At 50.8% G+C, this 26192-nt stretch overlaps 4 protein-coding genes across 7 annotated transcripts in view; 3 read left to right on the forward strand and 1 right to left on the reverse strand.

Annotated features, from left to right (window-relative positions):
* The first annotated feature begins 396 nt into the window (after nucleotides 1-396).
* Nucleotides 397-10312, forward strand: arid4a (AT-rich interactive domain 4A). Of its 2 annotated transcripts, none has more exons than XM_037485998.2 (25): nucleotides 397-793; nucleotides 1577-1627; nucleotides 2121-2231; nucleotides 2358-2423; nucleotides 2665-2755; nucleotides 3634-3713; nucleotides 3790-3887; nucleotides 3960-4092; nucleotides 4215-4294; nucleotides 4389-4456; nucleotides 4548-4741; nucleotides 4815-4890; nucleotides 4964-5058; nucleotides 5142-5239; nucleotides 5326-5554; nucleotides 5636-5919; nucleotides 6022-6189; nucleotides 6728-6809; nucleotides 6980-7190; nucleotides 7259-7321; nucleotides 7575-9032; nucleotides 9132-9236; nucleotides 9381-9509; nucleotides 9585-9731; nucleotides 9816-10312. In XM_037485998.2, exons 2-25 carry the CDS (start codon nucleotides 1622-1624, stop codon nucleotides 9908-9910), a joined length of 4167 nt encoding a protein of 1388 aa, XP_037341895.2. In that variant the 5' UTR covers nucleotides 397-793; nucleotides 1577-1621; the 3' UTR covers nucleotides 9911-10312. The 2 variants fall into 2 exon arrangements, with proteins under 2 accessions (XP_037341895.2, XP_037341896.2); XM_037485999.2 differs by lacking the exon at nucleotides 397-793 and adding an exon at nucleotides 844-898.
* timm9 (translocase of inner mitochondrial membrane 9 homolog) lies at nucleotides 10302-12166 on the reverse strand. Of its 2 annotated transcripts, none has more exons than XM_037486005.2 (4): nucleotides 11971-12166; nucleotides 11657-11704; nucleotides 11481-11576; nucleotides 10302-10738 (listed from the first exon to the last, which is right to left on the reverse strand). In XM_037486005.2, exons 2-4 carry the CDS (start codon nucleotides 11693-11695, stop codon nucleotides 10640-10642), a joined length of 234 nt encoding a protein of 77 aa, XP_037341902.1. In that variant the 5' UTR covers nucleotides 11696-11704; nucleotides 11971-12166; the 3' UTR covers nucleotides 10302-10639. The 2 variants fall into 2 exon arrangements, with proteins under 2 accessions (XP_037341902.1, XP_037341901.1); XM_037486004.2 differs by having other exon boundaries at nucleotides 10302-10765.
* A 91-nt stretch (nucleotides 12167-12257) lies between these two features.
* Nucleotides 12258-26192, forward strand: part of kiaa0586 (KIAA0586 ortholog) — a 19420-nt gene continuing 5485 nt past the window's right edge. Inside the window, exons 1-18 of one of the 2 annotated variants that reach the window (XM_062557372.1) lie at nucleotides 12258-12701; nucleotides 14864-14916; nucleotides 15051-15105; nucleotides 15324-15393; nucleotides 15610-15766; nucleotides 15854-15968; nucleotides 17539-17641; nucleotides 22093-22243; nucleotides 22330-22640; nucleotides 23483-23549; nucleotides 23683-23823; nucleotides 23909-24086; nucleotides 24162-24305; nucleotides 24398-24516; nucleotides 25016-25138; nucleotides 25372-25556; nucleotides 25692-25816; nucleotides 25919-26103. In XM_062557372.1, the coding sequence (XP_062413356.1) occupies nucleotides 12506-12701; nucleotides 14864-14916; nucleotides 15051-15105; nucleotides 15324-15393; nucleotides 15610-15766; nucleotides 15854-15968; nucleotides 17539-17641; nucleotides 22093-22243; nucleotides 22330-22640; nucleotides 23483-23549; nucleotides 23683-23823; nucleotides 23909-24086; nucleotides 24162-24305; nucleotides 24398-24516; nucleotides 25016-25138; nucleotides 25372-25556; nucleotides 25692-25816; nucleotides 25919-26103 (2478 nt within the window). In that variant the 5' untranslated portion in view covers nucleotides 12258-12505. The remainder of the gene's footprint in view (nucleotides 12702-14863; nucleotides 14917-15050; nucleotides 15106-15323; nucleotides 15394-15609; nucleotides 15767-15853; nucleotides 15969-17538; nucleotides 17642-22092; nucleotides 22244-22329; nucleotides 22641-23482; nucleotides 23550-23682; nucleotides 23824-23908; nucleotides 24087-24161; nucleotides 24306-24397; nucleotides 24517-25015; nucleotides 25139-25371; nucleotides 25557-25691; nucleotides 25817-25918; nucleotides 26104-26192) is intronic. The other variant, XM_062557373.1, reaches the window with a different exon arrangement.
* irf2bpl (interferon regulatory factor 2 binding protein-like) lies at nucleotides 18441-21766 on the forward strand. Its single transcript, XM_037486003.2, has one exon. It carries the CDS (start codon nucleotides 18511-18513, stop codon nucleotides 20275-20277), a length of 1767 nt encoding a protein of 588 aa, XP_037341900.2. The 5' UTR covers nucleotides 18441-18510; the 3' UTR covers nucleotides 20278-21766.

Consider the following 26192-nt stretch of genomic DNA (forward strand, 5'->3'; position numbering starts at 1 on the left):
AGTTACCACAAGCTTTCCTCATACAAGCATCATTAGTGATTATTAATGATCTTCCTGACTACCCCCCCCCCCCCCCCCCCCACACACACACGTTCACGGCACGGTGACACGGTGACATGGAGACTTGCCGCTTTGCCGGCACTCGTCTAGTTACATAAAGGCGCCGAGCACACCCCCCATTTCTCTCACAAACACCATCAGAAAGTGACGTCATCTCCTACGCGCATTTACCGGATGTGTGTTGTGGAGCGTTGGAACGAGCAGTTAGACAGTTATTGATAGTACATCAGATTATTAAACATGGAATGTACAAAGTATTTTCGTCGCCATGATGCGTGAGGCATATTTCAACCGCGTTGATGTACGAGCTTCTTGTCAGCTCTGAAGGTTTGTGAATTTAGTTTGGTGTGAAGACGTTCAGCACGTAGGGGGCGGGGCTTCCTGCTGCGTACGTACTTCCGCTGAGCCAATGGTGACGCGTCGTTTCTGGTAAAGAAACGCGCTTTGTCGATTGCAACCCCCATTGGCCGGTTCTTCGCTTTAACGTCCCTCTGATTGGACAATTACCCGACTGATGCCGTCATTTCCCTCGTGGCGCCTCGTTCACATCCACTAATGGCGACGGTAGCGGAGGCACGTCGTATTAGATTCGAGGAATCACCTGACCAATCAGATTTGTCTCCTGCGAACGCCGCTGGCAGCGCAGCCAATCACGTGTCGGGAAACAGAACTCCGACTCAACAGCTTGTTGTTCGTGTATCGCTTTGCGACCCGAGCTGCGGCGGCCGAGAACGTGAGTATGAAGCCCTTCTTCCCCTAACCGAACCGAACCCTACCGGGTCAAACCCACTAGCGGGTATAATCACCGGTGGACCGGAGACAGAACCCCGCGTGGAAGGTCGAGCAGCCGTTGAATGGATTGAAGAAATGTGGAGCTTCTTTGTGGAGCTTCACATATTAAATAATTTAATACACAACAGTTGTTGTTCCGTCCGGTTTAACAAGGTCCGATTCGGTGCGGTAGGAACTTCTTTTAGCCCGTAAACGGGAACTAATGTCGCTGCTCGCCGAGTCCGCTGTGGAGCCACCGGACGGTTTAAATCTCCTGCGATCCTCAAACTAGCTAGTTGGCTAACCGCTGTTAGCTTCGCGAAGCTCCGCTCGCACGCACGTCGCTGTCGGTACCGGTACTCGGTGATGGACCTACCCCACCCCCCCTCTCCAAAGCAGCTGGTAGCTAGCAGCCGGTCTGCTTGTGTGTGGAGGGGAGGGGGTTTGGGGGGGGGGGTAAAGTTAGCCGAGCTAGCCGAGCTGTGATGGCGACGTGACTCAGTGGAGCTGAGAGGAGCGGGAACACACGTCCGGTTCGCGGGTCCGTTAACGACTACCGGACGAAACCGGCGACGCTGCGTTCAGCCACAGTAACCAAAGTTTAGTGTCGGCTGTGTGGGCAGAGGGGGGGGGGCAGCCGGTTAGCTTAGCATTATATAAACAGTGTGACACACTGTCTGGTTAGCTTAGCTGTGTTAACAGCCTGTCCTCTGGTTAGCATGTTAACGTCCTGTGTCCCTTCCAGCGATCCACTATCTTCCGAGCTGGACCTCCTCAAATTGACGTGAAGATGAAGGTGAGTATTTTACCTGCGTGTCGCTGTGAGGAGCCTTAAACTGGACCCTGGTCTTTCAACCGGTTCATGGACTCCTCAGCTCCAGTAATACGGCAGGAGACGTAGATCTTGGTCTTCTATTATAATTAGTGTGTCTCTGCTGGACAATGAAGAAAACGGTTTGGATTGTCTCTGAAACAAAAATGGCCGCCGTACATTGAACCTGTTAATTATATGGTGGAGGTCAGATTTTGGGTTGAGGTCTGGACATGGAGATGAGTTCTTCAAGGTTCAGCAGGAAAACATTAAAACCAGGAGCCTGTTTGACACTATTTTGAATGTTAGTCTAAAACGTAAAAGAAGGTGAAACCTGGTGCGGCTCGGACCTTCAGTTGGCCTCAAGCGAAACCTCTCAGATCATCACACTACTATCAGACTAGGTCTGGCTTGCCTAAACTGCTGTCTGCTGCAGTGCACTCTGGGAGTGTTGTGATGTCACTGAGGTGTGTTTCAGGCAGCAGACGAGCCCCCCTACCTGACCGTGGGGACGGACGTCAGTGCCAAATACAGAGGAGCCTTCTGTGAGGCCAAGATCAAGACGGTGAAGCGCATGGTGAAGGTGAAGGTGAGACCCTCCGCAACCAGGTCACTGCTGTGCTGTGATTGGCTCACGGCCTCAGGAGCAGACAATCACAGGAATGGAGGGCGGAGCTCAATGTTTTCATCTGTCTTCATCTGTCTCTCTCTTCAGGTGAACCTGAAAGGCGAAAGTACGACTCAGGTGGTCCAGGACGACCAGGTGAAAGGAGCTCTGAGGGTGAGATGGTGCTCAGAGTTCTTCGGCTCATGACGCTTCCTTACAGAGTAGCCAAGAGACCTTCATTATGTTCCTGCTGGAATTCTCTAGATGCTTTAGTAACTGTTTTAGCAAAGGAAAAATGCTTCAATGTTCCAGGGGGCCCCCCCTGTTATAATGGGAGGGAATCACTGCTGTTGGACGCAGCGCGTTTCTTCTGATGGACACAAGCCCTTGAATGTGAGTTTTACCCGTCCTTCAGGTGGGCTCCACGGTGGAGGTGAAGACTAACGAGGGTTTGTCCAGCGAGGCCGTCATCAGTAAGCTGACCGATGCCAGCCTCTACACTGTGGGTGAGTCTCTGATTGGCCTCATGGTACATTAAAGTACTACTTCTGGGCTGCACAGATGAAACCTTTGGTAGCTTGATTTAAGAATAACACACACAAGAAAAAGTCATGCTCAGAGCCCTTTTTTAGAGTGGACCAAGATCACGCTTAAAATCTACAGGAAAATACAGTCTGCTTTTGGGCTTCCAAAGTTAATTTGTTTTAGTGTTTAGTGTGAAGATGTGAAGGCTCTCTGTGGTCCTGATGTCATCACAGAGCTCCTTCCACCATCTAGCAGCAGGACAGCAAAGAGTGGAGATCTAGTCCAGTGTTTTGCTCTCAGTGAGGAACAAGCAGCTTGATGTTGGGATGGAGGGTTCCACCAGGTCCTGGATGGAGACTGGACCCCATCCATTCACAGCATGCTACGTGAGCACCAGTGCTTTGAACTGGATGAGGCAGCCACTGGTAACCAGTGAAGAGAGGAGCAGTGGAGCAGTGTGGGAGAACTTAAGGTTGAAGACCAGTGGAGCTTCTGCATTGTGGATGAGCTGCAGAGGTGGAATGGAGCAGGGAGACCTGCCAGGAGAGGGTTACAGTAGTCCAGGAGATGACACTACGCTCTCTGACGCACATAAGTGGCACCTACAGTACACTCGGGAGTAGACAACAAAATGCATGTTCATTTGAATTTGGGCGCAAGACGCAGCATCACATGACCTTCTGGTCGTTGCTCTGTGACTGAAGTGCTCTCAGTCAGGAGTCAGGGGAAATGTGGGAGGGACGAAGGACAGGAGGAAACTGATGTCTGTGTCTCTGATTTGAATAACTTTATTGAGACACTTGTGTAACATTTAAGCTTCAGGACATGAAGGAAAACCTCCTGCTCGTTTGTTTTTCAGTGTTTGATGACGGAGACGAGAAGACTCTTCGGAGGACGTCCCTGTGTCTGAAGGGAGAGAGACACTTTGCAGAGAGTGAGGTAAGACACACACACACACACACAGACACACACACACAGACACACACAGACGTCTCACCCCCTGTCCTCCCTGCAGACTTTGGACCAGCTGCCTCTCACTAACCCAGAACATTTTGGTACTCCGGTCATCGGCAAGAAGTCAAACCGAGGAGGACGTCGCTCGTCTCAGGCTGTGTGAGTACACACAACAACAAACCGCTGAAACCAAAGAAAGAGCCTTCTGCTTACTGGATCGCTGTGTCTCAGGGCTGAGGAGGAGCATGAGTCCTCCTCCAGTGACGACGAGGAGGACGACAGGAGAAGACTCAATGATGAGCTTCTGGGAAAAATCTGCAGCGTTGAGAGTGAAGAGGAAGCGAGTCGCTGGTACCTGGCTCTGGTAAACGCACACGTTCCCCTCTGCTCTCAGAGCACCGTTACCATGGAGACGAGGCTGGTCATCACACCAGACCTTTTTTAACTACCCCTGACCTGGTCACATGACCATTGGTCCCTCCTCAGGTGGTGTCTCCAAGCTGTAACGAGGAGCTGCAGGTGAAGAAGGACCAGTGTCTGGTCAGAGCCTTCAGCGACTCCAAATTGTGAGTCCCCCCCCCCCCCCCCCCCCCCCCCCCATTGATCTGTGATCAGACCGACCAGCTGGGACTCACCTCCTGTCTGTCTCTCTTACTGCAGCTACACGGTGGCAAGGAGACATGTCCACACCTTCATCTCCACCAGGTCTGAGTTCTCCAACAGGAGAGGTGAGGAACTACACCTCCCACAACACCAACAGCATTCGTCTGTTTTCACAAGGCTTTTTATTGTTCCTCCTCTTCCTCACTACTCCTCCAGGGTTTGAGGCGGCCCAGATGTTCCTGAGGACAGGTGAGGTCCCTGAGATGTGGAAAATGGACATGAGTCAGATTCTGGACTCGTCCTCCAGCGATGATGAAGAGAAGGAGAGCGAGGAGGATGAAGAGGTGGAGGAGGAGGAGGAAGAAGAAGAAGAGGAGGAGGAGAAGAAGAAGAAACGCATGAAGGAGGAGGTGAGAGCGCACAAGTTGACCTGTCTGTCGACCACTAGATCAGACGTTGACCCGTCTTTCTCCATCTGTGCAGCCGGAGGAGGAGGAGCCCGATCCAGAGGAGAGAGACCGCTTCCTGCAGCAGCTCTATAAGTTCATGGAGGACCGAGGTGAGAGCAGCAGATGTTCTAGTCGTGTGGTTAAACATCAGAAGGTGGGTGCTAACCAGCGTTGTGCCTGCAGGGACCCCCATCAACAAGCCTCCGGTGTTGGGTTATAAAGACCTGAACCTCTTCAAGCTTTTCAGACTGGTCTATCGGCTGGGAGGCTGCCACAAGGTGACTACGGCCCTGGGTCATGTGACCTGATGATGATGGTGCTGCTGGCTTCCTGTGATGTCACTTCCTGTTGTGTGTTGCAGATAGAGTCCGGTACTGTGTGGAAGCAGGTCTACGTGGATCTGGGGATCCCCGTCCTGAACTCTGCTGCCTCCTACAACGTCAAGACGGCCTACAAGAAGTAAGAAACCGCTGCGCCTCCTCTTCCTCCTCTTCCTCCTTGTGCTCATGTGCCCTTGCTTTACTTCACGTGTGCTGGGTCCTCAGGTATCTGTATGGCTTTGAGGAGTACTGCCGCTCTGCCACCATCACCTTCAGAACCATCCATCACAACAACCCCCGCCCTCCTACCACACCGGCCAACCAGAAGCAGGCAGGGGCGGAGCTTAGCCAGCCCCCCGCGCTGCCAGAGAAGGTGGACCCTGTCAAAGACCCGTCGGAGGAGGAGGCGGAGTGTGAGAACGAGGAGGTGAAAGATAGACCGTCGTCCCCAAAGGTGAGACACCACCTTTAATTGGGGTCATGTGATCACCTGGTGTCTATTTAATAGGACTGAATGTGTCTCTCTGTGTCGTAGGGGAGGAGGAGGTGTGTGAGCAGTCCGCTGACAGCACAGAGGGGTTCTCCCTCCACACCAGACAAAGGAGGAGAAGATAACAGTGAGGAGCAGAGGGAGGTGAGGAGACGCAGCAACAGACGAATGGACGACTCCGATAAAGGGTCGGAGGAGGAGGAGGAGGAGGGCGATGATGATGATGATGATGAAGTGGACGAGGAGGAGGAGGAGGAGGAGGAGGAGGATGATGATGATGATGATGAAGAGGATGACGACGACGACGAAAGAAGAATGACGAGAGACGGGTGAGAATGAAATATTTTGTCTTCCTGCTGAATGAACGTAGATTATACAAATGTTGTCTTTCTATGCATTCGCCAAATGATCTGAGATAACTCCTGTGTCAGCTGTGAGGAGGAGGAGGAGGAGGAGGGAGACTCTGTGACGGGGACGAAGGTGCGGGTGAAGTACGGCAGAGGGAAGACTCAGAAGATCTACGAGGCTCACATCAAGAAGACGGACTTGGACAACGGAGAGCAGTTCTACCTGGTCCACTACTACGGCTGGAACGTCAGGTGAGCCTCAGCCGCCGCCCCCTTATCCAATCACATGCCGTTACGCCGCTGCTCTGAGTGGTCTGCTCAGGACCATGTGACCTGACCTCCACGACGAGCACCTGCTCAGGTGTTGAATTTCCATTTTCATTTCATCCAAAGTGACTTTGAGGCCGTAGTAGTAGTAGTAGTAGTAGTACACGTAGTATCTACGCGTAGAGACACACGCACAGAGGGACAGAACGGTGGGTTCACTGGTTCTGTTCACCGCTCTGTGCCTAAGCCCCGCCTCCGCTCACAGGTTGCGCAATCAACTGAAATGCTGGTGACGTTTGTATGTAAAATATAAATGTATAGCAGGAGCAAAAACGATTGCATGTGGTTTCCGAGGGTGCGATATGACAATTGAGCCCCGACCCCCCCGTCTGTTCCCCTCTAGCCCAACGTAGAGAACTGCAGAAACAGACCATGTATATTTACCTGTATAAAGTACAGCTTTGTCCCCAAAACAATTGGAATGACATCAAATGAAAGGCAGACTGCGTGTTTCTGCCCTCAGGTACGACGAGTGGGTGAAAGCCGACCGCCTCATCTGGCCTCTGGAGAAAGGAACCAAGAAGAGGCGCAGGAAGAAGGTTAAGGTGTGAAACGCTGTGATGTCACTTCCTGTTACACGTTATTAGTGTTTTTATTCTCCAATCGACCAGAGTACGACCCCCCCCCCCCCCCCCCACACACAGGAAACAAAGGGGACCGACATTGTTGCTCTTGGTCTTATTTCCTTCCTTGTCTCCTAACGCTGTCCCAACAGAACAAAGACGAGCCGGAGACAGAAAGGGACGAAGACAAGGCTGCGTCAGCCGCGTTGAAGCCTCCGGGAGCAAAGCGAGGACGACCCCAGACCGGCACGCCACCTGGTGGCTCAGCAGGACGCGGCGCCTCAAAGACGGCGAGCAGCGAGGGGCGGCCCAACGGCCGGAGCAGCCGCACGGAGACGCCGTCCAACATGGCCAACGGAGACAGTAAGAGACTCGGCCCAACCGGCTTCCTAGTGTGTGTGACTGTCTTTGACGTGTCCCCCTGCCTGCAGACACTCCTCGCAGGAGGACCAGGAGGACGTCGGGTTTGTACGACGTGGACCGCGCGTCGAACGGTGAGGTCACTTCCTGTTTCCCAGGCTGTCAGCGAGCATTAAAGGAGGCGCATGATGCTCATTTTAAGACTCGTACTTGTATTTAGGATTTCCACATTAGTCTGGTAATATTTCTTTAAGCCCCTCCCCCAAACTATACAAATGTTTGGGAGCTCAGCATTATATCGGTCGGTGGGGGGGGGGGGCACCTATCAACGTGAGTTTTCATAATGGGACCTCTTTAACTAACCACTCTGCTGCTCTGTCCCTGCAGAGGATTCTGGGAACTCGTCAGAGGACAGCCAATCAGAAGACCCGCCTGACAAAAAGCCGTTGGCACGGCAAGGGGGGGCTGAAGGCCCGTCCTGTGAAGAGGGGGAGGGGAAGGGGGAGGAGCTAAGTGAGGTTGCTGACGTTAAGACGGCCACCAACAACACTTTCGCCACGGCAACAGCTGGTCAGACGCCTGTTGCCGGGGCGCTGCAGCATCCCATCATGCCTCAGGAGAAAACTGACAAAATCCTGAGCCAATTGAAGGAGGAGGCGGAACAAAGGGAGGAGCCAACAGTAGAAGCTGCCATGATGCTGGTTCACCTGGACCAGGAGATGTCGTCTGTCCGAGACACTGACCACTTGCTCCCTGCACAGCAGGTGCTTAACAAGATGTCTTCTTCTCACGCCATCTCGTCTCCTCCAGATACCATCAGGGCGTTTCCTGAAGAGCATGTGTCCTCTCCTCAGCCTGTCCCAGAGGAGGAGAAGAAGGAGGAGGAGGAGGAGGACAGCAGGTCCACTCCTCTGTCCTCTCCCAGAGTCAAAGGTCGCAGGGCCCTCAGGGAGACAGGGCCTGAAACTCCTCCCAGAATGCTCTTTAGCGCCTGCCCTGCCCACATGGCGTCTCCTCCTTGTAGCGACCTCAAGAGACAGGACGAGCCCATGGTGGTTCTCCACTGCCTTCCCTCCCAGCGCCTCCTCCCCGAGTCTCCCAACGCAGATTCCGACACTGACTCCGCCACCGAGGAGGAGGAGGAGGAGATTCTTGAGAAGAGGAGCATCTCCACATTAAAACGAAAGGCCGCAGAGCAGGGAGAAACTGACAAGAAGCTCCGCCCTGAAAGGAGACAGCTGGAGGCCCCCTGTCCCGAAACGCCTCCCGTCCCTCCAAAGATGGCCTTCGGAGCCTCGCCCCAAGCGCTCCCCTCTCCTCTCCACAGGGCGGAGTCACAGAGCAGTGAAGGAGCGATGAAGGCGGACGACTGTCCCCGTCCAGAGGACACGGCGAAGGAGGCGTCAGAAGAGCTGCTGATGGGCGGAGCCTCAAAAGAGTCAGAGGTGGTTCCTGCGACGCCTGCCCCAGACTCCTCCCCCACTGAGGAGCTGGAGTTGCAGATCGGTCCTGAGGCGCTGGTCTGCCATGAGGTGGACCTGGACGACCCGGACGAGAAGGAGAAGCCCACTGCCCCGGAGCACCTCCTCCTGATGATGAGGGAGCAGCAACTCGCCCCGCCCCCTAAACTCATCCATGCTGCTGCGCTGCCCTCCCCCCACCTCCCTGAACCTCAGCCCATGCCCTTCCTGCCTGAACCTGCACCCGGCTCTGCTCCTGGTCCCGAGGAGCTCCACCCAGCAAGGAGCCCTGGTGAGGAGCAGAGAGGAGCACTGCAGGGCGACTCCGGGTTTGATGGCAGCGCCTCCACCTTCGTGATGTCTCTGCAGGAGAGTAAAGACAGAGGTGTGTGGAGCAAGGTGGACTATTGTTGTGGGAGGGGCTTAGTGATGAGATACGAGACCCTGCGCTTGTCTGTAATCTGTGTGACCTTTGACCCCTCAGGTCAGAAGCGGGTGATGGACTGCAACTTGAGCCCAATGGCCAAGAAACAGAAACGCAACCAGAAGAGACTCTGCACACCTGGGAAGGTGGAGAAGAACGGGGCAGGTGAGCTGTGATGTCACTGCATGGTCACATGACCTGAGCAGAAGAGAATAACCAGGAAGACCTGCCTAACACCTACTTCTAGTTTTTTCAGTAACTTGGTTTGTATAATTAACAGTCTACCCCCCCCCCCCCCCGGTTGTCCAGGTAACAGCAGTGACAGTGAGGACCACCCCCGTCTGTCCCAGAAGTCTTGTGTTTCGTCTCCTTCGTCTCACAGCAAAGACAAACACACCTTCTCCCCCCAGAGGGCCTATAAGTGGACCTTCCAGCTCGGTACTTCCTGGTTTATTATTATCACTTTGCTGCTGTTGGCCGCATGTTTAATCTACCCCCCCCCCCCCCAAACAGACGAGCTGGACAACATGTCCAGCACAGAGAGGATCTCCTTCCTGCAGGAGAAGCTGCAGGAGATCAGGAAGTACTACATGACCCTTAAGTCGGAGGTGGCCTCCATCGACAGGCGGAGAAAGAGACTAAAGAAAAAGGAGAGAGAAGGTAGGCCCCTCGGTGCATGCTGGGAGATGCGGTCCATTGGCTACGTGCCAGTTTCCTGTCAGTCATTGTTCTTTGGTCTCCTAGTGTCCCACACCACGTCCTCCGGCTCCTCGGACACCGGCATGAGTCCGTCCTCTGCGTCGCCCGCTCAGAACACCGTGGCTGTGGAGTGCAGGTGATGACACGCCCAATGAACCCCGCCCCCTTCCAGCCACAGACTCCGCCCACTCAGACCCTCCCCTCTGACCTGAAGAGTTTATCATCTGGCCCCGCCCCCTCACCTGAGAGTGACTTCCTGAAAAGATCAGTTGTCTGTTCAGCCGGCACAGAAGAATCCTTCCTGTCTTGGAATTTCAAAATAAAGTGACTGGTTGTTTGTCACTGGGTTACTATTTTAAAGCAGAAAATGCAAAAGTAAGTTTCCTGCTTTGCTTTTTTTTTAAACAAAATATTTCATTTGAGGTCAAAACTTATTTATTTAGTAAATCTTTTTTTATGGAAGAGTGACCCCATAAATCTGTTTGAAATAATTATTTAGTTATGAGGTGCGAAATATGACTTGAGCCAAACTGAAGGTTTAACATGTTATATTTTATTCTTTGATCTTCTGTGGTGCCTCAGACAGACGGCTCTCTTTTGTAAATACCAGCTCTGGGTGATTGACGACTTGGTTTCACATCCTGTAAAGAATGATTTCTAACATTTGTACGAGCAGGCTGTCGTATAATGAACTTTTTTATGTAAATACACTAACACTGACCTGAGAATGGAAGCCATGTTGGAATTGTACAATAAACAGCTCTTTGTTTCATGCTGCGTCCTGAGCCCACTCCACAGGGAAATGATTTTATTTCCAGATAGAAATAGAAAAAAATATTGAACTTGGTCCATTTGTTTGACATTAGAGGTCAGTGCAGTAGTCCGGCCTTGGCAGCCAGGGCCTCGTTCTGCTGGATGTGGTACTCCTGGAATCTCATGGAGATCCGCTGAGTCATCTTCAGGTACTTCTGCAGACACGATTCAGAGCAGCTCGACTGAAAACACACGTCAAAACAGCCCATCACACTCAAGTCATTGTGTTGTCATTCTGGATTAAAGACACAATCGAGGTGTCAAGATTATTGTAGCTGAGACGCATGTGAGTTGTTGACCCCTGACTGCAGTCAGTCAGTCAGAAACATGGTTGAAGATTGAGAGCTTTTTGCTTTGGAAGTAAAACAGCCACTTTAGGACTGATAAGCTACTTCCAGCTCTACATCTACCCTGCAGGGGACACCACTGTGTCCCTAAAAGACAGTTTGTAAATGTGGGACATTGTTGGCACTTCAAGCAGCCGGTGCGATGGTGCCAGATGGAGTAGTGTGACGCGCAGGGAGCCACAAGGTGGGTGGTTCAAATCCCAGCTGCCCCATGTCAAAGACACCTGACCCCTAATTGCTCCCCAGGGCTATAATGCAATGTAAGTCGCTTTGGATAAAAGCCTCAGCTAAATGACATGTGACGGAGAGTTGAGGGCAAAGTGCATGAGGTCAGCAGGAACAGTGTAAATATACACGATTACACATTTATAAGACTAACACTCACTGGATTATCAATATCAAAACGTGCAATTAGTTGATTGACAGGCCTATTTACTCATTTTGCCATTTATCTATTTAAACATTCCACCGGGGGACCTCAGAGAGTCCCTGGGGGTCATTGGGAATGGGCCGGAGTGGTAACCGGAAGTGAAGGAGATGAAGCGCTCACCTCTTCCGGTTTCACCTCCCTGGTGGTGAAGTCTTTAACGCAGTCCATGAAGCAGTTCTCCGTCACCTTGTTGTAGGTCCCCAGGAACTCCTTAAACTGAGACACACACCAGAGTCCTTCAAGGACCACGACCATCTCAAGCAGTAATGCGATGTGATTGGTTTATTCAGACTCACCTGTTTCACCTGGTCGGACTCCGTCACCTGGACCGCCATGGTTCAAGTCTGTGGAGGCAGTAAATGGAAACCATTGAATATTCCCCAGCACATGTCGCAGCGACACGAACCTGTGACGTCATCCCTCAAATCACACAATCGCTATTAGAAATTCAAAAGAAACCTTCGAATGAACGGAGTCAGGTTCCGATGCTAACGGCTAACGGTAGCTGATATTAGCTTCCTTCGGGTGATTTCCGGTTTTAGTTCAAATGTTCTCCATTTTTAAACTAACGAAGGTAGAAAACAGACAATAACATGAATTAAAACCTCACCCGCGAGCAATAAGAGTCTTAAATGTGAAGCTCCTTCTGCGGCTCAAGGACGTGTGATGTGCTGCTTCTTCTTCTGTGGTTTCACTGACGGGACGACTTCCGGTGCTGAGTCCTACCTACTGTAGCGGAGTGTGTAACCTAACAATTCGTGTTTGTTAAATCCATTTAAAGAGCGTTTAGAGGGCACATTGACTTAAATAATGAAGGCTCGTTTCATTGGTTGAATAGTGGGACGTTTTTTGTATTCCCGTAATTGTTGGTTTTAGAGGCGGAGTGAGACACTCGTTTTTAAACTCTGAACCGGAAGTCGAACGCGCGTTGTTTATTGTTGTCAGCAACCGTTGCTGTTTGTCGCGTGTTCCTTTCTCTGATTCTTTAAGGGGTATTTGAACCCCACTTTGCCGCCGGAACCGGCCTCTTTCCACCAGAACTCTGGTTTCAACCGTCCAGAACTCTTCGGACCCGGATGCTGTCGAAGCGGGAAGTCTGAAATCGGAGCAGATCGCGCGTGTTGAATCGAAGTTAAAAGCCCCGGATGTTGGGTCAAGTCGGTCCTGATGAGTCCGTGTTGATCCGGTCCGCCCGGGCCCCGCACCCGGTACCGGGGCCGCTCCGGATGAGCGACCAGAGACTACGGAGCGTTACCGAGAAACTCCGACCGAAGCCGGAAAAGGCAGGTCCTCCGCGGGCAGCAGGACCCTCTCAACCCGGTGAGCTTATTGATCCACTAGGTGAGTTTATTGATCCACTAGGTGAGCTTATTGATCCACTAGGTGAGCTTATTGATCCACTAGGTGAGCTTATTGATCCACTAGGTGAGCTTATTGATCCACTAGGTGAGCTTATTGATCCACTAGGTGAGTTTATTGATCCACTAGGTGAGCTTATTGATCCACTAGGTGAGCTTATTGATCCACTAGGTGAGTTTATTGATCCACTAGGTGAGTTTATTGATCCACTAGGTGAGTTTATTGATCCGCTTATTGATCCACTAGGTGAGCTTATTGATCCACTAGGTGAGTTTATTGATCCACTAGGTGAGTTTATTGATCCGCTTATTGATCCACTAGGTGAGCTTATTGATCCACTAGGTGAGTTTATTGATCCACTAGGTGAGTTTATTGATCCACTAGGTGAGTTTATTGATCCGCTTATTGATCCACTAGGTGAGTTTATTGATCCACTAGGTGAGTTTATTGATCCACTAGGTGAGCTTATTGATCCACTAGGTGAGCTTATTGATCCACTAGGTGAGCTTATTGATCCACTAGGTGAGCTTATTGATCCACTAGGTGAGCTTATTGATCCACTAGGTGAGTTTATTGATCCACTAGGTGAGCTTATTGATCCACTAGGTGAGCTTATTGATCCACTAGGTGAGTTTATTGATCCACTAGGTGAGTTTATTGATCCACTAGGTGAGTTTATTGATCCGCTTATTGATCCACTAGGTGAGCTTATTGATCCACTAGGTGAGTTTATTGATCCACTAGGTGAGTTTATTGATCCGCTTATTGATCCACTAGGTGAGCTTATTGATCCACTAGGTGAGCTTATTGATCCACTAGGTGAGCTTATTGATCCACTAGGTGAGCTTATACTACATCTCTACCAAACGTGTAGTCGATGTATTTGTTACCACTGCAAACCGGAGGTATCTTATCAACGGATTACTACAGGCCTGAAGTACTACTGAACTGGTTCCACTAAAAGCTTGATAACTGAAGGCCCCAATCCTACTTTTTAAAACTCTAGGAACCACAAGTAGATGCCTTGTAGGTCAATACGGTGTAACAAGCTTTTTAAGAGAAGATGGTGCCTCACCAGCAAGTTCTGGGGACACATCCTGGTCGAAGGTGTTACTGGATACCAGAGCAATTCCATCCATAGAGACTGTATCACGTGACAGCTGACTTTGATATGTCAAGGTAACTGAGCATCAGGTAGTTGCAGGTCATTCAAGTTGATCGCCTCTTCTGGCTTGATCGATAGATACAGTTGAGTATCGTCTGCATAACAATGGAAGTTTATGCAGTGTCCGATGCAAGTAGAAGATCATTTGTAATGTTCACCAGTGCCGTTTCTGTGCTGTGATGCACTCGAAATCCTGACTGGAAATCCTTGAACAAAGCATTGTTTTGTAGAAAGTCACATAATTGATTGGTGACAGATTTCTCCAGGATCTTAGCGAGGAAGGGAAGATTAGAGATGGGTCTGTAGTTAGCCAACACCTCTGGAGCTAGGGTAGGTTTCTTCAGAAGAGGTTTAATTACAGCTACCTTGAAGGACTGTGGTACATGTCCTGTCAACAAAGACAGATTCATAATATCCAGTAAAGACGTGCTAATTAAAGGAAAGACTTCCTTAAGCAGCAAAATTGTAGAAGTCAGTTGATCAAGGTTGATGGAAGAGAAACCATCCAAGTAGGTATCAGGGCCCACGGCTGCATCCAAGGATCCTACATCCGCGGACGGGTTGGCTCCGGTTGGGGGTAGTAGACCATCAATTTTCTCTTTGATAGTCAGAATCTTCTTATTGAAGAAGTTCATAAAGTCGTTACTACTGAGGTCCACAGGAATACACGGCTCGACAGCGCTGTGACTCTCTGTCAGTCTGGCTACAGTGCTGAAGAGAAACCTGGAGTTGTTTTTATTTTTCTCCATTAATGATGAGTAATAAGATGCTCTTGCGTTACGGAGAGCCTTCTTATATGTTTTAACGCTGTCTTGCCAAACTAGCCTAGATCCTTCTGATTTGGTGGAACGCCATAACCGCTCAAGTTTCCTCACAGAGGAGCAACAGCTCTGCTCCCAAAGAGCCTGCAGTAGCAGATCCACAGCACAGATAACTAATAATGCTGATCTAGTCTAATTATGAGTGTTTGTGTCCACAGACAGAATGAAGAGACCTGGACCACCCAAAGACATCAGAGAGCCCAGAAGAAGAGTGAGTCCTCCAGCGTGTTTCCTGTGGAAGCAGAAAAATCCTAAATCAAAATATGTGAAAGCAAACTTTACACTATGTTCAATAATCAATAATCAATTATACAATGTGACTTTAAATCTGAAACCATCCTCCAGCCGCCCCCAGCAGCAGAGTCCAGTCCAGGGGGGACACAGGGAGACCAGCAGCCTGGTGAGAGCAGCAGCTTCATCAATCAATCCATCAATACATAGTCAATCATAGTCTGTCAATCACTCCATCAATCAGTAGTTGATTAATAGCCTGTGGATACTATCTACCATTGATTATTGACTGATGATGTGTCTGATGGTTTGGATTCTTCTGCCCGGGAGCCTTTGAGCAACCGAAGCCTGAATCTCTACAGTGTCTGCTGACCTCTTCTCCCTCAGGTCACGACCTTTTGACGTCCCGCTTCCATCCTGGAGGTCGGGGAGTCGTCTTCGCGGCTCTGAAACAACGGTGAGTCCGGTTTGGGTTTTAGATGCATTTTATTCTGAAGGAGCCTTTGGCTCCTCTACTGACTTCATTGGTGTCATGAGTGACTTTTGTCAATAAAGTTCCAGCTGTGGTTAAAGAAAGTTTGCCCTCAGTATTTTGACGTTGTAGTTGTGTGTATTTTACCTGAAAACCATCTGGGTTTCTTTAGACTGAAGGTCACTTCCTGTCTATCCTCAGTTCTCACAGCGCCCCCCACAGGAGGGAGGTCAAAGTGCAGCTGTTTGACCCTGGGCCACTCAGGACCAGCTCCCAACATGCAGTGGGTGTGGAGTGCCGGATGGAGGCGGGGCCTCTCTCTGGTTTCCATAGAGACGCCACCAACGCTTTCGTCAAGGTAGATCTGATCTCGGAGCAGTTTGGTGACCTCGCAACCCGTGTGTGTGACTCTGACTGCTTATTGGCTGTGCTCTCCTCCAATCAGAGGCCGCTGCTGGAGTCTTCCCTTAATGTGGTGACAGACCCTTCATTCGTGACCTCTGACCTCACAGCGTCAGGTCAGACTCCCCGTCTCCAGGTCACTCACCTGGACTCGGCAGGTAAACATCATCATCATCATCATCATCAGGCTCCTGCCTCTTCCTCTGTGGTCACATTGCTTCCTTACTGTTAAGTTACAATTCTGCCTTCACTATCAATCTACAATGTTTAACATTTAAATATGAAATAAAAACACTTCTTTAACAACTATACAATATGTTGAATATACATGAGGAATAAAGCAGATTGTGATGAGGCCACCAGGAGGCAGCAACGCTCTGAAACCTCTAATTAGAGGATCTTCCCACAAGCAAAGATCCTAAAGTGACTACATGAGTGAGTGAATAGAGGAATCGGGTTGTATCAACATCTGCATGTAATCAATACACTAATGAAACTAATCATTTCAGTACGATTCTAAAACTCATATATGTGTGACTGCAAATACAAATCATGTTCTCTTTAACTAATTAAATGTAGAGCTGCATTTGAAAATGAGAGGGAATAAAGATCTCTATATATATATTTTATTGTGTATAGCGGCCTATACACAATAAAGGCTCAGACATGAGGGGATCAGACTAGAGACGCGTCACACTGAAGTATTTTTAGGTGTTAGCTTTATTTCTCCGTGTCACAGAGATGGATCAACAGCGCGTGAAACGCCTTTGAAGTGACGTTAGTGCAAATAATGACTCCAGTGACGGTCAAAAGAGAGTTTTCCCCATGCTCCAAACCACCCCCCCACGGGGGGAGAGACACACACTAGTATACACACCACACCCCCTCACCGTGTCGTAGATACACAACGTCACACCACACGCACACAAACAAACAATGAAGAAGGAAAGAATGATCAAAACCCCATGTGGCTCCTACAATATATATATATATAATATATAATCGGGTCTGGGTCTTTAATGTGGTCCTCATGGAGCTCTGAGTGGTCCTCATGGAGGCCTTAGTGGTCCTCATGGAGCTCTGAGTGGTCCTCATGGAGCTCTGAGTGGTCCTCATGGAGGCCTTAGTGGTCCTCATGGAGCTCTGAGTGGTCCTCATGGAGCTCTGAGTGGTCCTCATGGAGGCCTTAGTGGTCCTCATGGAGGCCTTAGTGGTCCTCATGGAGCTCTGAGTGGTCCTCATGGAGGCCTTAGTGGTCCTCATGGAGGCCTTAGTGGTCCTCATGGAGCTCTGAGTGGTCCTCATGGAGCTCTGAGTGGTCCTCATGGAGGCCTTAGTGGTCCTCATGGAGCTCTGAGTGGTCCTCATGGAGCTCTGAGTGGTCCTCATGGAGCTCTGAGTGGTCCTCATGGAGCTCTGAGTGGTCCTCATGGAGGCCTTAGTGGTCCTCATGGAGGTCTGAGTGGTCCTCATGGAGGCCTTAGTGGTCCTCATGGAGGCCTTAGTGGTCCTCATGGAGCTCTGAGTGGTCCTCATGGAGCTCTGAGTGGTCCTCATGGAGGCCTTAGTGGTCCTCATGGAGGTCTGAGTGGTCCTCATGGAGGCCTTAGTGGTCCTCGTGGAGGTCTGAGCACCTTTTAATAGTCTGAGAGGAGCCAAGCAGACCTCCTTCCTGATCTGATGACCTCTGACCCTCCTTTGTGATGTGTCTCTTATTGTCTCCATCAGCTGGCGTCCTCAGCCACCATCAGCAAAGCTCCCTCAATGCCATGGCGACCGGCACAGTTGCTATGGCAACAACCCGTCATGACCAACGGCCAGAGCAAACCAGGTGAAGGGGGGGGGGGGCAGAAACCTGTAGACAGAGGTGTGTCTCCATGGTTACCAGACTTCTGTACCACTACTATTGGATGGTCAGAGAGAGGAAGAGCGAGGCCCATTGTGTCTGTTTTTCTTCCTTCCTCCTCTTCCTCCTCCTCAAAGCACCGTTGCAAGGTGTGTGTGTGTGTGTGTGTGTGTGTGTGTGTGTGTTGCCTCACAATGCATCAGTGTGGTGGTTAACACGGAGTCAGAATCTGCCTAGCAACATCCCCACGTTTATAATAATAGAACACATTTATAATAATAATAATAAAGGCATGAAACATAATCAACCAGAATAATCCATTCCAGATCAAATATTTGATTAATAGAATATAGAAAGATGGATGATGTATACTTTCATTTTCATTATTTATGTCTTCATTGACTGATGTTATGTTTACGGCAGTTAATTAAAGAACTAAAGAATATATATATATACATATATATATATATATATATATATATATTATAATAAAATGTAACAGTATGACATAATATTATTACATTATAATACAGTAATAGGAATAAAGTAAAATCATTTCTAACTACCAGCTGACATCAGAGCAGATGAGGTCACGAGGTCTGTGACGGGATTTCTTTGTTCTGAACCATTTGTCACGTGACCGACCAAAATGTGGCGTCATGACATTACAGCCTGAAACGGCGGCTGCGATTACGTCACTCGCTAAACCCGGTGGCATTGGCATTCCAAGAGGGGGGAGGGGGGGGGCAATCCTCCCCCCCCCTCCCCCCTCTCTGCTGCAGCAGCAGGAACAATAAGCGGAGAGCGTCGCTCTGTCTGCTCCTCTCCGGATCTCCTCCCCGGGTACCGGGACCATGTCCTCCTCGGGTACCGGGACCATGTCCTCCTCGGGTACCGGGACCATGTCCTCCTCGTCGCGCAGACAGTCCTGTTACCTGTGCGACCTGCCCCGGATGAGCTGGGCGGTGATCTGGGACTTTACCGAACCGGTCTGCCGCGGATGCGTCAACTACGAGGGCGCAGACCGGATCGAGTTCGTGATCGAGACGGCCCGACACCTGAAGCGGGCTCACGGGTTCCGAGAGGTCCAACCTCCTCCTGCTCCTCAGCAGCAGAAGAGCCAGCAGCACCAAGCGGACGGACCGGGGAGGTCTCAGCAGCCCGGTTTGGACCGATACTCGCTCTCAGATAGCCGGGCTCGGTTCGACTACCGGCTGCCCAACGGACTCGGACCCAACGGGTTTAAACCGGACGAAGGGCCGCCTGAGCTGAACCGCCAGAGCCCGAATTCGAGAGCTCGCAGCCACGTTGGGCCGGTGCCGGTACCGGGAAAGATACACGTACCGCCCAACCTGCTCCCTCAGACGCCGTCGAACGGTTCCGGAGGGAAGCGGCCCGCCGCGGTGTCCAGCTCGGACCAGGACCGGGAGCTGAAGGAGAAGCAGCGGAACGCGGAGGCTCTGTCCGAACTGAGCGACAGCCTGCGGAACCGGCAGGACGACTGGACCGGCAAACCGAAGCCGGTGCGGGACGCGCTGCTCTCCCTCACCGGCTGCGTCCCGTTCGATGTCCGCTTCAAGAAGGACCACCAGCTGGTGGGTCGCGTGTTCGCCTTCGACGCGGTGTCCAAACCGGGTCTGGAGCACGAGCTGAAGATCTTCATCGAGTACCCGTCCGGTTCCGGTACCGTGTTCTCCAGCGCCTCCGGGGTCGCCAAGCAGATGTACCAGGACTGCATGAAGGAGTTCGGCCGAGGTCTGTCCTCCGGGTTCAAGTACCTGGAGTACGAGACGAAGCACGGTACCGGGGACTGGCGTCTGCTCGGGGACCTGCTGCCGGAGCCCCTGCGCTTCTTTAAGGAGGGGGTGGGGGGGGACATGCTGCCGCAGCCGCACACCGACGGGAGCTGCCCGGTTCTACCGGGCCGGGTTCTGGCGTCCGGTAGCGGGGGCAGCAGGACCTGCGTGCGGAAGCGCAGGGCCTCACCGGAACCGGACTCGGTAGAGGGGGGGGGCGAGCAGCAGTGGATCGGCAGCCAGACGGAAGCGCGCCGCCTCTCGTTCTCCGGTGACACCGGGAGCACCGGGAGCACCGGGCGCGTCTCCCCGCCGCAGAGCGCACAGTCCCCGATGGCCGCGCTCCTGTCGGTCGCGGACGCGCTCGGGAGCGCGCACTCCCCCAACAAGGACCGCGATTCGGTCCACTCCACCACGTCGTCCTCCAGACACACCAGCAGCGGCCCGGTGTCCCCGGCCTCCGTGTCCGGTCCGCGGCGCCTCTCGTCCCGCAGCGGCGACCCCCCGGGGGGCACGGAGCAGGTGCACGCGCAGGGCGTGCCCGACTCCCCCGCGGCCAACAGCGGGCCGCTGTGCTGCACGATCTGCCTCGAGCGGCTGGAGGACACGCACTTCGTGCAGTGCCCGTCGGTCCCGAACCACAAGTTCTGCTTCCCGTGCTCACGCGAGAGCATCAAGGCCCAGGGCGCGTGCGGGGAAGTGTACTGCCCCAGCGGGGACAAGTGCCCCCTGCTGGGCTCCAACGTGCCCTGGGCCTTCATGCAGGGGGAGATAGCCACCATCCTGGGGGGGGAGGTGAAGGTGAAGAAGGAGCGGGACCCCTGAGGAGGAGGAGGAGGAGGACATGACGTCATCGTATGTTGACATTTGCTCCAGTGACGTGATGGGGGGAGGGATCACCTCCCGTTTGTTTATTTGGCTTTTATTTGACGTTTTTCTACATACATTTTTGTGATTTGAAGAAAAATATGTCACGTATAATTTTGTTTTATTTTCTTACTGAAATATCTCTGTTTTTATATTATTTATTATTGATTTATAGGCTTAAAGATGACAACATCTTGTAAGTACCTTTGGAGCTCAGCCCGTTTAATAAATGACATTGTTACCTTTTCACTGACGTGTGGCTCATTTCTGGTTGCATTCTGGGTAAAAGGAGTAGTCACATGGAAACATGGCCTTTTGTTTACTCACATTGGAAGCACCAGTAGTTTTTTTTTGTTGCTGCATTGCAGATATTTTTCAACAACAAGCACAAATGTGTGTGTGTCGCACACATTAGCATTCACACTGTGAACAGCTGCACTGAGCCAAGGGCACTCTGTGTGTGTGTGTGTGTGTGTGTGTGTGTGTGTGTGTGTGTGTGTGTGTGTGTGTGTGTGTGTGTGTGTGTGTGTGTGTGTGTGTGTGTGTGTACACACACTGCATCAGTGTGGTGGTTAACAAGGAGTACACAGAGACAACCAAATGCATTAAACCCTAATCCACCCAGTGGGAGCAGGTGGGGGTTCAGTATATATATATAAATATATATATATATATAGAACTGTTTTCATCTTTTTCCATCCTCCTCTACTTCTTTCTCCTCCTTGTCCTGTGGGATGGTTTGGTTACCATGGTGACCTCCTGGATGACAGCATTATCTATTGTTGAATGTGTTAATGAAACTAAAAGAGAAAATGTGAAGATGCAAAATGATTTTTTACTGATAAATAAATGATATTACATGAAGGTGCTTGGAGCCTGCAGGGGAAGAGGTCAGAGGTCACATGTGTTGTTCCTCATGCTGATAGTGCTGACATCGTCATCTATAAGCGTTTCTTTCTTCCTGAAAGCTGTTGACTCCTCCAAGAGAGGAGTAGGAAGTACGAGAGAGGAGAGGAGGAAGTGCCCATCCCTCCCCCCTGTGAATGGAAGCTACTCTCATCCACATCTCTGCTCTCTGTCGCCGTGGCAAACCACGTTGCCTAGTAACAGCAGCAGAGACGGAGAACGTCTGCAGCAGCTGTGTGAGATTCTGAGCTCAGGTTATAGTGGTGGCCATTTTGTCTCCACACACACACACACACACAAGCTGTGTCTCAGTCTGCATCCTTGTAGCCTCGCCTCCTTAAGGACGCAGCCTAGCCACTTGGAGACACAGCTCGTGTGTCCTCTGACTCCAGGGAGCAGAGTGTGTGAATCAGGAGGAACAATAGAGTACATGAGGAGTTTTAAATAAAGTGCACCAGCGAACAGTCACGGTGGAAAATGGATGTCAGTCAGTCAGGGGGGGCCCGGCTCTGTTGATGAGCCCGGTCTTGGTCCTGATGGACGGGGCACAAACAGTTCATGTCCAGGGTCAGAGGGGTCGGCTACAATCATTCTGGCTGCTTCAGAGTCCTGGAGAGACGGCAGGTTGCAGCGTGTCACCTTCTCTGCAGAGGATGACACGCTGCAACCTGCACTTGGACATTTTATTGTCAAATCTCTTCCAGACAGAGTTGATGAACAAGTTGTTAACCTGCTTTACTGAAAGTGTGGTTTCATTTGTTTTATGTGTATAATGTGTATGAACATATTTACTTATATACGGTGTGTATGTAAACGTGTAGAAGTCTTCTAGCTGCTCTTACTCTTCTTTCTTAATCGGTGTCTTAGAGATGGATCAATCGTTTCCACGGTTACCCTGCCACCTGCAGGGAGTCACCTGCATCCGTCAACCAATCACAGTGAGGGGACGACAAGGAGAGCCAATGAGACACTGAGGGAAATGGGACGTTTGAAGACTGAACTGAAGATGCTACTGAGAGTGAGTCAACACAGAAGCAGAACCCAGCAGAACCCAGTAGTGGATCTGTTTGTCCAAAATCTGAATCACTTTCTTTCATTCAACAGTCAGAAGACTCTCTGAAGACCACCACATCTGGACCAGACCGACACCAGTCCCAACAAACCCAGTCCCTGTCCCATCAAGGTCCTTTCCAACCAAACCAGACCCGTCATTGTCAGTCACGGTCCCAGCAGCACTTCCAGTACACTCCGGTCCAGAAGAAACCTGTGGTTCTATCCGCGTTGGAGGAGGCAGGTCTGGTTCTCCATCGGGTGCGGAGACAGAAGAAGGTTCTGGAGGAAAACCTGGATGCCCTGCTGAGAGCCCAAAGCGGAGAGGTTCTTCACCTCCAGCTGGACGCACTGGCAGCTAACAGGTAGCTTATGCTAGCTGACTGGCAGCTAACAGGTAGATTATGCTAGCTGACTGGCAGCTAACAGGTAGATTATGCTAGCTGACTGGCAGCTAACAGATAGCTTATGCTAGCTGACTGGCTGCTAAAAGGTAGCTTATGCTAGCTGACTGGCTGCTAACAGGTAGCTTATGCTAGCTGACTGGCTGCTAACAGGCAGCTTATCCTAGCTGACTGGCTGCTAACAGGTAGCTTATGCTAGCTGACTGGCTGCTAACAGGCAGCGTATCCTAGCTGACTGGCTGCTAACAGGCAGCGTATCCTAGCTGACTGGCTGCTAACAGGCAGCTTATCCTAGCTGACTGGCAGCTAACAGGTAGATTATGCTAGCTGACTGGCTGCTAACAGGTAGCTTATGCTAGCTGAGTGGCTGCTAACAGGCAGCGTATCCTAGCTGACTGGCTGCTAACAGGCAGCGTATCCTAGCTGACTGGCTGCTAACAGGTAGCTTATCCTAGCTGACTGGCTGCTAATGGGGCAACACTGTAGTAACATTTAGTGTGGCTTAGTTTGCATGTTACAGTATGATGTGTTTTATCTGAGAGTTTGTGTCTTTTTGGTGTAACATCCTGGTTCTAAACATTCAGTCACTTTCAGGTGATTTGTCCTTGTAAAAAAATGTATAGTATTTTACAGTTTGACAACTAACAAAGACTTTGTTTACGTGGAATCATTTTTTGAATTTTCAAACATTGTATTTGTATTTAAAACGTTTTATTAGACTTTGTTAAATATTAATTCTGAGCCATGGTCCTATGTTTGACATCGAGGGGGGACTTCAATAAATAATCCACTGTCCTCTGCAGAGACTGGAGGGAGGAGGTCCGGATCAAGAAGACTGTGGATGCTTGGATCAATACTTCAACCATCCAGGTGAGCTGTTCAAATATTATATAGATAAATACATACACAGTGTTGAACAACAATGACCATGATGTCATTGTAGAAAGAGAGAGTAACTATAAACAAACATGGTCTCCTCCTACGTGTCCTCTTCCTCCTCCAGGAGGAGACGTCCTCAGGGTTTGCGATGACATCACAGCAAAGGGCCGCTGGAAACTCCGCCCACACAGGTCGGGGGAGGCCGGGGAACGTGCTCAGAGCAACAGGAAGTGAGCGTGCGGGGGGGAGAGGAAGTCGGGGACAGGTCAGTGGGTCCCACCAATCCAGTGATCTGATTGGTTAGTCCGCTGAACGTACAGGTGAGGACTCACTGCTGTGCTGTGTTCCAGATGCCGGGGGCGGAGCCTGACTCGGCCACAGGTGAGTCGTACCTGACTCGTTTGTACGGCCGAGCTCCGTATGAAGGTCTGAGGCGGACCCTGAAGAAGAGTCCGTACCTGCGCTTCAGCTCACCTGTCTCTCGGCTCAGCAGAAAGCCCCGCCCCCGGCTGGTGGAGAGCGTCACAGGTAGGACTGTCGTGATCAATAAAGTTCTATTGAATGCAAACAGTGTTTCTGTAGAGCTCCCTGTTTCCTTGTCAGGTGTGAAGGTGAAGTCTCGTAAGACTCAGACGTCACCTGGGCGACCTCAGGACTGTGACATCATCAGTTCCATCCCCCTGACTTGTGGTGACCTCACAGAAAGCCCAGCAGTCAGAGGCTCCGTTGCCATGGCGATTCCATTGGGTCAGTGTTTTGGTGTGTGGTGTGGGTGTATGAGGTACATGGTCAGAGTATTACAGTAGAACCAGACACATGTCTCAGTCCGTCTCCCTCAGGACGTCCCAGGACAGACTCGCCCTCCGTTGCTGAGCATCGACAGGAAGTGACATCGCCACCTGTAGCTCCTTCTGCATATTGTGTGGTTGCCGCGGACGACAGAGCGTCTGAGCCACAGGTGAGGTCTGCCACCTGGTAACGACGGCGCTTCACTGTAACTCACAGCATCATCTTCTGAATGAGACAGGAACCTACTCGCTCATCTTTCTAGCTCCAGAAGCCTGTGAGAACGTTTCACTCCTTTATGTGAGCTTGACTCAGCAGGTTCTGATTAGCTGATGCTGTCTGTGACCAGTTGAATTTAAGCTGTTTTTCATTCCCAGGCTTGGGTTAGGGTCAAGGTCAGGTCAGGTTAGAATAAGCATCCAGGGAGAAGGAGCTCAGTGGCGACTAGTACAACCAGTACCAAGTCCTTTGATGATATTATGACTGTCCCAGGCTAGATTTTCAAAGTAAAAGACCTTCGCTAGTAATACAATCAGATCTAATTTCATGTAGCTGTAGCTCATACGTTATCGGGACATTTTAGTTTGATGTTGATGAATTTATTCCACTTCTTTTAATAAATAAAGCTTCCAGGAGGTTCGAAGTCACTGAGAGGGGTTTTGTGTTGACAGAGGGTGGAGCAGCTGGAGGCCCCTCCTCCTCTTAACATAATTGAGAACAAGAGTGAAGAAGAGGAGTTCAACGAGGATGCCTCTCCTGGAACTGAATTCTTGTCTGTGGCGGATGTCGTACAGGTAATCTTCCTCCTCTTCTTCCTCCTCTCCTCCGGTATCTACACTGTCAATGACTTTTAGTCCTACAGCTCCTCCTGCTGGACACGTACTGAACACCTCCTCTTTCTCTTTCTCCTCTGCCTCTGAACTAAACACCTCACTGTTTGGGTCCATGGAGTCTTTAGATTATCAGAACTAATCAATGACCATGAACATATTGATCCTCTCATCCTACTGATTGTTTGTATTGGCAGAAAGAGCTGAGCTTCGAAGGTGAGGAGGAGGTGCAGCTGGATGGAGGTCCGTCTCCTCCTCTGGTTCTTTATCAGGGTCCAGTCTTTCCTCCACAGATAAGATCCGTCCTGCATACGACAGATCAGGTCTCTGTGCAGGACCTCGATCTGCAGAGAGACGTCCTCGAGAACCGGCTGGTGGAATGGTAAGTAACCGGTATAAGCCAGTGTGAACTGGTCTGGGCTGGTCTGAACCGGTCCAAAACGGGTTTGAACAGGTCTGGGCTGGTCTTAGCCAGTCAGAGCCTGTCTGAACTGGTCCGGTCTGTCCTTGTGTTCAGGGTGCAGCAGCAGCTGATGTCTCGCATCATCTCAGAGATGTACCCACCCTCTCCTTCTGATCCCGGCCAGAAGGGCCCGGCTGACCAATCGGAGTCCACGGAGCAGAGCGCTGCCCCAGACCCTGGTGAGCCAGTCACAGCAGAGCAGTCTGATTTTGTGTTATTGTTTCTTCTGACATGTTGTTGTTGTTTGCTCTGATGTGGTGTTGTTGTTGTTGAGGGTTCAGTAGCGGCAGCAGGAGGTGGAGGTTTGCAGCTCTTCGTTGACTCCAACATGTCAGTGAACTCGGCTCTGATCCGTCAGCTGGTTAGTGAGGTTCTGACCGAGCAAGTGGCCCTGCTGCTCGGACAGAGTGACTTACTGGACCCGGAACCAGAGCCACCGGAACCAGGTCCACGATCCCATAAGGAGGTACAGAGTTTTCAGTCTTCAATTCATTTTTAAAATCGTTTTTCATTTTGTTTCCGTTTCTGTATTCTGATGACAACCTGAATCCTGCT

This window comes from Pungitius pungitius, chromosome 14 (genome assembly GCF_949316345.1).
Source record: "Pungitius pungitius chromosome 14, fPunPun2.1, whole genome shotgun sequence".
Classification (NCBI taxonomy): domain Eukaryota; kingdom Metazoa; phylum Chordata; class Actinopteri; order Perciformes; family Gasterosteidae; genus Pungitius; species Pungitius pungitius.